Source organism: Capsicum annuum, chromosome 3 (genome assembly GCF_002878395.1).
Source record: "Capsicum annuum cultivar UCD-10X-F1 chromosome 3, UCD10Xv1.1, whole genome shotgun sequence".
In the NCBI taxonomy this organism is placed as follows: Eukaryota; Viridiplantae; Streptophyta; class Magnoliopsida; order Solanales; family Solanaceae; genus Capsicum; species Capsicum annuum.
Genome location: NC_061113.1, coordinates 146,699,057 through 146,709,824, shown reverse-complemented (window position 1 = coordinate 146,709,824; position 10,768 = coordinate 146,699,057). Strand labels below are relative to the sequence as shown.

The window sequence follows — 10,768 nt, the reverse complement described above, 5'->3', positions numbered from 1 at the left end:
GTATTTGTTAAAACTTTATTTTTGTTTGTAGATTTTGTGGATTTCAAATTCTTGGTTGTGTAATGAGTGGTTCAAAATTGGAGGGGTCATCGGCTCCATTGAAGGTTGAGATGGTATTCAATGGAGGAAAAAAATTAATTTAATATTTTCGTAGTTGTTCTTTGGTGGTGTTAATGTTGAAAAATGAAAAAAATTGAAGGAGAGTGTTGGTGAAGATGTATTTGAGGTTGTTAATGAAGGAATTTGAGTGTTGTTGTTGTTTATGTTTTGGACAAGAAGGAAGAAAAAGTTATCCATTTTTTTATTTTTTTTAATTTCTATTATATTTTAAATATAATATTACTAAAATTATTTCTTTTTACAAATATACTCAACTATTTTTTTTCTTGAAAATGCCACATCAGCATTTGGGGTGAAACAAATACACTTTAAAGATGTTAAGGAGGTAAATAAACAAAAGTTTACTTTAAGTGCTAAAGTAAGTTCAGCGGATAAGTTCAGGGGGGGAATCATGTCTTTTCTCTTTTAATTTACAAGAATCGTCAAGTTTAAACTAAATGTTGTTAGCAGAAATTAAGAGTTTGTATAATTGAAATAATAGATTTTTTAGAGAAATATATAATAAGTTCTATATGTGTGTGCGTGTAGGTGAAAAGTAGTAATTTAGTATAGAAAAAAGGACATTACCATTTTTTTTAAAAAAAAATGGCCCACAATTTAAAACTAAAAATTACACAAATACACCTTATGTTTTCAATGTTACAAAAAATCCCAACTCCCTAAACATATTACAAAAATCCAACATATACACAGAATGTTATGTATATGTTGGTTATGTTCTATATATTAATAAGGAGAGAGAGTAAAGTAATTTAAAAAGTGGGGGAGAGTGTCATTACTTCCGAAAGGGTTGGTATTTATGTTATTTATACGTTTAAAAATGTGGATAACTATAGCCAGTCGATCCAATTTACAACAACATCAACAACAACAAACCCAATTAGGCACATGCAGTCTCTATACTCAATTGAAACACTATTATACCACATTGATATACTTTTATACTGTATTGATACACTCTTTAAAAAGAGAGAGGAAATTCTATGCAAGCACATGCAGTCTCTATACTCAATTGATACTCTTTTATACCACATTAATACACTTTTATACTACATTGATATACTTGCAGTGTCCATATACTCAATTGATACTCTCTTATACTAGATTGATACATTTTTAGAATGCATATAGAAACTTCATAAAATCGTATAAAATATGTATCTAAATAATAAGTGTAGTTAAAAATTATATAGAATGTGTATAAAAATGCTATAATTATTATATAGAATATGTATATATATAGAAACTGTATCATTATTATATATAAATATATATCTTTAACAATTGTATTATATTAAAAGTATATGGTATTGTATTTTATTGTATAAATAAGTAAAACTAAACAAAACAAATAGTATGTTATTTTAATAATGTTGGTGAATCCAAAATAATCCGAAAAAAGAAGCAATTACTCGATTGTTTAAAAAGAATAAAAATGAATAGAATCTTTAAAAAAGAAAAGGAGCCAAAAAAAGCAGCAGTAAATTTTTTTTTTTTTAAAAAAAGAAAAACGAAGGCAAGGACGTGACTATAAAAATGAAACCAGTGAATATCTAAACATTGTCCACCAAAAGAAGGCTAGAAACTGGGGATCTATTCCTTGGCAATTCGATTGGAATTACTTTCCACCGAGTGGGTATTTACCAGGTTTTTAAATTTAGGTGTCAGTCTTGTGAAATTATTGTAGTTTTAAGTGTTATCATTTTACCCAATAACCCAATAATAAAAAATCGAAACCGAACCTATATCCAAATAATTTTTTTTTTTATAAAACCATTACAAAATCGTTAATCAATAATTTTGGGTTTGAAACCCATGATGTTGGGATCTAGAAGTTGAACCCACTTTGCCACTAGGCTAGGCGTTGTTTTTGTCCACACACACATATAATGTAATTTTCCGACGAAGTGAGTTCATATAAACCCACTTGAACTTATGTGGGTCTGCCCCTTTATGGCAGAGAAGTATCTACAACGGTTATACTTGTGCACTAAGCACTAATGTACAAAAGAATCAGTTATATACAAAACATGGAGAGGCTCATACATCCTTTCGACTTGATGCGTTCGATCTTTTAAAGTTTTAACCCTAAATTCATTCTACTATTAACTTATGGATTCAGGTAAAGCATTTACTGAATTTTAAGAGGACTTCCACGTATTTATCTATGCTCCACGTCGAGAAAACCAGATTCAGATGAACCCACGCCAAACGCCCCTGTGACAAGATAACTATGACCAAAGTAAGCTGCTGATTGAAATTTACCCACAGCAACTACGTCTTCTCTCCAGGACACTCTCCACTGCTTCTGCTGCTTAAGGATAGCATGATAAATCCACAAATCCTTCATTCAGGTCGTAACATGTAGAAATTTTAAAAATTGGAATTGGACCATGTAATGGGAATGAGATCCTAGCTGATCCTTCAACAGCAGAATTTTGTTTAATCAACAATTCTCCTGTGGCTCTTGACATGATGCTTGTTCCCTAAGCCTCCTTTCAGCAGCTATAGCAGCAGCAACTGCAGGTGGAAAATGCATCAAGCTCCCAGTTGCCTTTTCATCAATGGAAGGTGTCGGTGCCACCCTGAATAAGGATTCAACATCTCTCAGCGTCAAAACGGGCTGATCTTGATTTTTTCTGTTGCCACTAACAAATGAACCAATATTCCTGCTCTTGTTCAGCTTATATATGCTCTCCTCAACAGTGTCTTTCACCTATTATAAAAAAGATAACAACAAGAAAGAAATACTAATGAATCACCCCCAGTGCAGGATAGTCTATGTAGCAACAATTCGTGTAATTCAAACAAATGAAGCATGGGGAAAGCGAGTTTCAACAATATAAGAACCCTGGAAGCATCCTCAGTAGTCAGATTGATACTATGTCATCTCACCAACACAAGCTTTAAATTCATATAAAAAGACTGAAAGATGGGGTCTCCACCCACAGTCACTTCAGAAATAAATGGAGTGAAAAAAATAACACTATAGGGTAACTTGTGACTCATGCTCAAACCACTTAACGACTGGCTAGATAGATATCCATAGTGCAAGTCGTGACCTTGCTTTTTCAAGGTTTATGTTGCTAATATTAGGAGATGCGGGTTATATTTAATAGGGAAAAGGCTCAAATACGTCATCAAACTATTAGAAATGACTCATTTATGTCATCCGTTAAAGTTTGGCTCATTTATGCCACTACCGTAAAATGTTTGGTTCATCTATGCCATTACCGTTACAGAAAATGTTCATTCATACCATTATTTTTTAACGGTGGTTTTGCAAAACTATTTTGGCCACATTGCCTCTTATTAGAAGTCCACGTCACCAAATCTAAATCAACCAATATTACTTAAAATTAAAACTAAAATTCAGACCCATTGAAATAAAACCCCACCCACACTGTTAAAATAAAAATCGGACCCATTAATTGGGTAGGATGTCGTTCGGGTTTTATTTCAATGGATCCGATTTTTAGTTTTGATTTTAAGTAATATTGGTTGATTTGGATTTGGTAACGTGGACCTCTAATAAGAAGCTACGTGGCAAAAATGGTGTTGCAAAACCACCGTTAAAAAAAAATGGTATGAATGAACCTTTTCTACAACGGCAGTGGCATAGATGAGCCAAACATTTCTAATAGTTCGATGGCATATTTGATCTCTTTCCCTATTTAATATGATAGACAACTCAAGCTATACTACCAATTCAATAATAATGAAGTTTGGATAGGGAGACATACTATAAAACGGTGAACAAGAGTCTTGTGTGCTTGCCCAATTCGATGCACCCTGCCAATGGCTTGTGCCTCTACTGCGGGATTCAGCAATGGCTCAACAAGTATAACATGCTGGGCTTCCAGAAGATTGAGGCCATTGGCTCCATGTTGGATCAGGAGCAACAACACTTGAATGGATCTAGTTTCTGGTTGGTCCATATGTCTTTCGCCATTTTCTTCGACATTGCTGTTGCTGCCTCTGAATTGGTTGATGGCAACATGTGATTTCCTGTGAATGCAGTACATAAGTATAAAACTTGAAAACTAATTTGTCATAGCTCACTACAAGCAACATGAAATATTTAGCCATAAAATCAAGAGTTGCTTCCTTCATGGATTTTAGGAATGAACTATAAACGGGGTGACTTCATTCCAACAATTAGCTTCAGTACGAAGCCTAACACTGCTTAAATTCACAGTAGCATCTTAATTAAGATATAATTAGTGAGCTGAATCAACCAATGTCATAGGAGGATGAAGCAGCAGAAACGCATGAGTGAGTTAATGCTTGTTCTGGACCTTCTACATCATCAAAGTTGGGAAGACAATCTATGAAGTTTAGCTGACTTATCACATCGAGTATGTGGAAAACCATACTCATGCAGCATTGGTTGGATGGTACAAATTGGATACTTTAGCAAGGCTGTGCCAAACTACAACCACAACATATATAATATAGTCGTTTATTGTATAGTCAGAAGCTTGCTCTTTAATACATCAGCTAAAGCACGAAAGAGATGGGCCCTTGGGATGAAAACAGATGAAATCTAGTTCATTTATTTATAAATTTTCATAGATTTTATTCAGGATAGTGATCTGATCATCATATTCGGTTTGGGGACTTCGGAGCAATGAGCAGAATTGACCCACGGGCAATATCCTCAATGAACTGGAAGGAAGTACGTACTCAGCTTTTAGCAGTAGAATTTCTCAACTCAAAACCTTAAAGCCATGAGTTGAGTAGCCAAAGATCATTATAAGCCCTTTGAAATCACTGAATGACTGATATCAAATATCTCAGGAACATATATGAAAAAGAAGAGAGGAAACAAAAGGCTCACACTTCAATCTTAGGCAACTTATCATAAATGTATATGCAATTAATGCAATAAAATGTGTAATGATGAAGAATCCCTTTAACTAAAATCCTACGCAGTACGCATACATGCACTTCGAGCCATTAACAGTCTCTATCGAGATTGTGGCGTAACTATTCCAGGCCGGCGCACTATGGTTGATCTATTAGTGTTGCCAATGTCCGACTTAGATATGTGCAATCTGGTTTTAAAGTCTACATGTCATTGAAGATTCTTTTCGTTTCTCTGTTTTTTTTGGATTTTTTTTTTTTTTTGGGAATTTTTTTCCTAAGAAACCAGGGCCTGAAGGAGAAAGTAGGGTTGATACTCTTGTACTATGTCCGTTTGTAATGTAGATACTCCTACTTACATGTTTGTCATCTGGACCTTTGAACCCACTAAAAAGCAACATTTTAAACACTTTTTCAACGAGTGTAACACACTCACCCCACGTCAGTTGCCATGTCATCTTCCACGTCATTTTTATATGTAAAAAATATTAAATATTAAAATAAATAAATAAATAAAAAGAAAGAAACGCTCCCCCCCTCCCCTCTTTTCTCTTGTTCCCTTTTTCCTCCCCTTTTCTTTCTTTTTTCTCGTCTTTCTCCATCTTCTTTTCTACTCTCGCTTCTCCTTCTTCTTTTCCTTATAAATTTCCATTTTAACAACCTCCATTTTCAGGTGTTTTGGTGTATTGGTTTTGTGATGCTACAGTTTCTTGTGTTTTTTGCTTGAAAATTGTGAGGTGGGGTTAGTGAAATTGTTGTTGTAAAGTTTGTGATTTGGATACTGTAATAGAGAAGTAAAGACTTGACCTTTTGTGGGATTTTCAGGTGTTTTGGTGTATTGGTTTTGGATGGTGTTTGATGCCTGGTGTTTCTTGAGATTTTTGCTTGAAAATCTGAGGTGTGTCAATGAATTTTTGTTGGGAAGTTTGTGATTTAGGTGTTCTTTTGTGGGATTCTCAGCTCTTTCGCTCTATTGGTTTTGCGATACTACTGTTCCTTGAGTTTTTTTCCTTGAAAATCTGAGGTGGGTTGGTGAGATTTTTGTTGGGAAGTTTGTGATTTAGGTGTTTTTTTGAGAAGACTGCAATTGGGTTGGTTGTAATTGCAGCAAAGATTTGGCCTTTGTGGGATTTTTCAGTTGGGGTTGCGATCCTTTAGCTCTATTGCTCGTGGTGTTGATGGCCATAGCAGCCGGTGGGGGTGGGGGATTGGTGGACGGTGGTGGGGGTGGGGGCTAGTGGATGGCGGTGGGAGTGGGGTGGGGTGCGGAGCTGGATGGCGGAGGGGCTGGGGAGGGGGACTTTTTATTTTTTTTTAAACAAATTATTATTTTTTAATTTTAAAAAATATATTTAAATTAACAAAGTTGGGGGACTTTTTTTTTTATTTTTTAAAATTATTTTAATATAAAATTGATCAAAAATTGACCCCCACTCGCATCTCACGCGCGTGTAGTCACGCACTTTGTCCTTGTCAGCCATTTTAATGCCACATAGGTCCGGTCAACGGTCAAAGGGTTTAAAATGTTGCTTTTTAGTGGGTTCAAGGGTCCAGATGACAAATATGTAAGTAGGAGTATCCACATTACAAAACGAATATAGTACAAGGGTCCATTGAATCATTTTGCCTATGTAGAAATATTGCAAGAAAGGACTTTCAGGTAAAGAGGATAGACTTACTAATGTTTGGCTTATATACCATATGAAACAATCTGGCTTATATAAGCTTTTTTGAAACACGTATACAATTGATGCACAACATATTTCTCCAATAGTCAGTTATATTGCTTCACGTGTATAGGGAAGTAAAGATCAGGATGCAACCTGAAGGGGTTCCATAAGATCCGTAGACCTCTTTGTATTGGAATTTATTTATTTACCCCTGGTGTTCGGGCCAGCTTTCACGCACCTCAGCTAATTTCATAGGATACCTGTTCATATCTGCCACCTCCAACTAGCAACAAGTACCTAATAACTCTGTCTACCAAGGTTAGGACAGATGGGAAGAAATTACCTAGCTTTGTATTGCATTACTTATGCAAGATATGACAGTGATTAGTCACTTTAGAGTTTCAGAGATGTAAAGGCACACCATCCTCAAAGATCCGCACTATTATCATTACCATGATTTTCCATTTTCTTTAAAACAAAGACTCTAGCATAATGCAGGAGAGTGTTCCCTTATTTTCCTAGGAAAACATCTATATTTCAACTCTGAAAGAACCAAAAAACATTGATTTACAAGCAAATTATTACCTTCCTCCTTTCATCAGCACAAAAGTTATGTCGTTAGCCACAAACGCATGCTCTAATACATCAAGTACATCATTCCAACTGCTAAAGACAAGAACCTTTGCTGCTGGATTTGTGGAAGTGATCCATAAAATTCTTCTTGTGACAGCTTCAATCTAGAATATAACATTCATCAATTAATTGAAAATGCATTTCAAATTTGTTGTTACATACACATCTTCCTAGTGTCCTAAAACAAATGGCAAAGTTCCATATTCAGTCCAAGATATCAGTTGTCTGTTTGGTTAAGGAATTATGTATTAGAAGTAAAACCAAAACAGCTACAATATGCAATGATTCAACGACATATTTACTCCTAACAAGTTATTGGACTCTCTGTCTAGCAAGTACTTCCTCTTGTTGCAAGGTGCTTGACACAACTTAAACGGAAGAGCTCACCTCCAACAATCTGGTCCGGTATAAGTTATATATTTCACATTATTTGATTTGAAATTTGACTCTGCCTAGCAAGTACTTCCTTCATTTGCAAGGTGATTGATACAACTTAAATGAAAGAACTTCTCCTACTCCAACAATCTAATCTGATATAGATTATATTATTTGATTTGAAATTTTCAAAACTAACTTCCATTCTTCAGTCTTCCCATTTCAAATCATTATCTAATCATTTAATTACCAATTCAATAAAATAAATTTTTTGAATATTCAAACATTGATTTCTGCAATATCCAGACCAAGTCCATACGTATTTACCCTTGTATGGATGAGCTAAGCAACAGTATTCAAATCGAGATACCATGGCATTGGCATATGCTCCTTGCAGACGATATGGAATTAATTCATGAAGCTGGTAAGAGTGTCAATCAAAAGTTGGAACCCGGAGAAGCATTTTACTGAGTAATGAATTTAGGATAAGCAGGAGTGATACACAATACATGCATTGCAACTTACGCCAGATAGGAGCGAAGTTGAGTCGAGATTAGACGGAATTGAGGAACCTAAATGTAAAAAGTTCAGATATCTAGGTTTAATGTTGCAGGGAAATGGAATGATAGATGAAGATGTTATGCACAGATTAAAGTAAGATTGTTGAAATGGAAGCATGCCATGAGAGTGTTATGTGATAGGAAGATACCAAACAAAATGGAAGGCAAGTTCTACAGAACAACCTTAAGGCCAACAATGTTGTATGGGAGTAAACGCTGGGCCTCTACAGCCCAACATATTTGCAAAATAATTGTCTCAGAGATGTGAACGTTAAGACGGATGTGCAGTTATACAAGATTTAGGCAAGATAAAATCAATCACATCTTTCAGAAGGTACAAGCACAGATTTAGAGGATAGAGTGAGAGAATCCCGCTTGAGAAGTTTAATTATGTGTTACATAGACCTCCACATGCACAACTTTTAGATGTGAAAACATGATGATTGACAGTGCGAAAAATGGAAAGGAAGGCCTAAAATCATAAAAGATTTAGAATATATCAGAACCCAAGCAACTCTAGTACAGCTAGAAACCAATGAAAGTTGAAAATCTGTATAAATGATACCAACTAAAATACCAGCGCTCACTAGAACACCCTTAATATATTAGAGAAACAACCACTAGAGTATATTAGAGAACCCCTAGTGGTGGATAATCCTTAAGTACCGTGTATTGACATATCATGGACCTTAACAACACATTTATGATATTGAAGATTCATACAGCAGACTTCAACTAGCTTGGGATTGCGGTGTAATTGTGAATGTTCTTGTATTCAGACTTGGAACCCATTTAGCCAAGCTGTCAAAAACTGCTTATTTTGAGAAGCACTTTTGTCACAATAATTTTTTAGAAAACTACTTAAGATGGAAGAAATTGGTGTTTGGCCAATTCATTTGAGAAGTATCTTTTCAGTATTTGATAAACAAATTTTTTTGGGTCAAAATTTGATAAATAGATTCTGTTGACCAATCATTTCAAGAAGTATTTTTGCGTGTTACATTAACCCAAAAAACAAGTATTTAGCCACTTTTTACAATTTTGGATTATTTGAAGGGAGCATTGGAGTAACTGGTAAAGATGTTGCCATGTGACCAGTAGGTCACGGGTTCAAGCCATGGAAACAAACTCTTGCAGACATCTAAGGTAATGCTACGTAGAATAAAACCCTTGTGGTTCGGCCCACCCCCGACCCTGTGCATAGAGGAAGCTTTAATGCACCGAGCTTCCTTTTTATTTATTTTTTTAACGGAGAAATTATTAAAAAGTCAATATAAAAAACTTTAAGGTTATGAGAAAATTATTAACTCGTATTTTTTTATAGCAATGACATTGCTATTCCAAAGAGGAAGAGAAGAGATAGAGGAAAGAAACTTGTCTTTAAAGTTGACAGGCTATTAAGAGGAAAGGGAGAAGAAGATAGATATGGAGAAAAAGGGGAAATACATGGGAGAAATAAAAAAGAAATAGGAAAGCAAAGTTCAAATTTTTGAAAGAAAAATGTATTGAATTAATGAGGGTCAAACCTCAGCTACTGCAGGCATTTTAAGGTAGAGGAGGTCAAAGAGGCTATTCGTAAGATGCAGAGGGGTAGGGCGATGGGGCCGGACGAGATTTCGGTGGATTTTTGGAAGTATGTGGGCGGGGCAGGGCTTAGGTGGTTGACGGATTTGTTTAACGGTATTTTCAAGACTCCAAGAATGCCTGAGGCTTGGAGATGGGGTATGATGATTCTGCTTTATAAAAACAAGGATGACATTCAGAGTTGCAACAACTAAAGGGGTATTAAGCTGTTGAGTCACACTATGAAGATTTGGGAGAGAGTGCTTGAGCGGAGATTGAGGAGGGTTGTGTCTGTTTCGGAGAACCAGTTTGGATTTATGCCTGGTCGTTCAACGACAGAGGCAATTCATTTGGTGAGGAGATTGGTAGAGCAGTATAGAGAAAGGAAGAAGGATTTACACTTAGTGTTCATCGACCTAGAAAAGGCGTATGATAAAGTTCCGAAGGCGGTTCTTTGGAGTTGTTTAGAGGTGAGAGGGGTCCCAATGGCGTACACCAGAGTTATTAAGGACATGTACGGTGGAGGAAAGACCAGGGTGAGGACGACGGGAGGAGACTCAGACCATTTTTCGGTTGAGACAGGATTGCATCAGGGATCAACTCTTAGTTCGTTCCAGTTTGCGATGGTGATGGACGTGTTGATGCAGAGTATTCAAGGCGATGTGCCTTGGTGTATGCTATTTGTGAATGATGTAGTGTTGATTGAGGAAGAAATTGATGTTCTTTTGTGTGTGCTGGATGCACTATTACCATGTTCCGTAGAGACTATGTTGAGTAAAATCGGCAGCGAGCAGTGTCAACAACCACCGGATGCGGTGATTAGGAGGAGGTTGGGTTTGATAGGTGAACAAGTTTCATTACAATTGCTCAAAATCATATCATCTCATGCTATAAAGAAGAGTCTATCTTCTTTTCTTGTTTACTTAATTGATCATTACCCGGATTGTCTCTCTTCTAGCCCTTTCAACAGTCCATTGAAAC

At 35.8% G+C, this 10,768-nt stretch overlaps 1 protein-coding gene across 3 annotated transcripts in view; it reads right to left on the bottom strand.

Annotated features, from left to right (window-relative positions):
* Window positions 1-2,032: 2,032 nt before the first annotated feature.
* The window catches only part of LOC107863480 (E3 ubiquitin-protein ligase SHPRH), a 45,353-nt gene continuing 36,617 nt past the window's right edge, over window positions 2,033-10,768 (bottom strand). For 2 of the 3 annotated variants that reach the window (XM_016709408.2, XM_047408353.1), the window contains 3 exons: window positions 7,242-7,393; window positions 3,864-4,128; window positions 2,033-2,836 (listed from right to left, as the gene is read on the bottom strand). In XM_016709408.2, the coding sequence (XP_016564894.2) occupies window positions 2,567-2,836; window positions 3,864-4,128; window positions 7,242-7,393 (687 nt within the window). In that variant the 3' untranslated portion in view covers window positions 2,033-2,566. Of the gene's footprint in view, window positions 2,837-3,863; window positions 4,129-4,192; window positions 4,553-7,241; window positions 7,394-10,768 lie in introns of those variants that run through there. The other variant, XM_047408354.1, reaches the window with a different exon arrangement.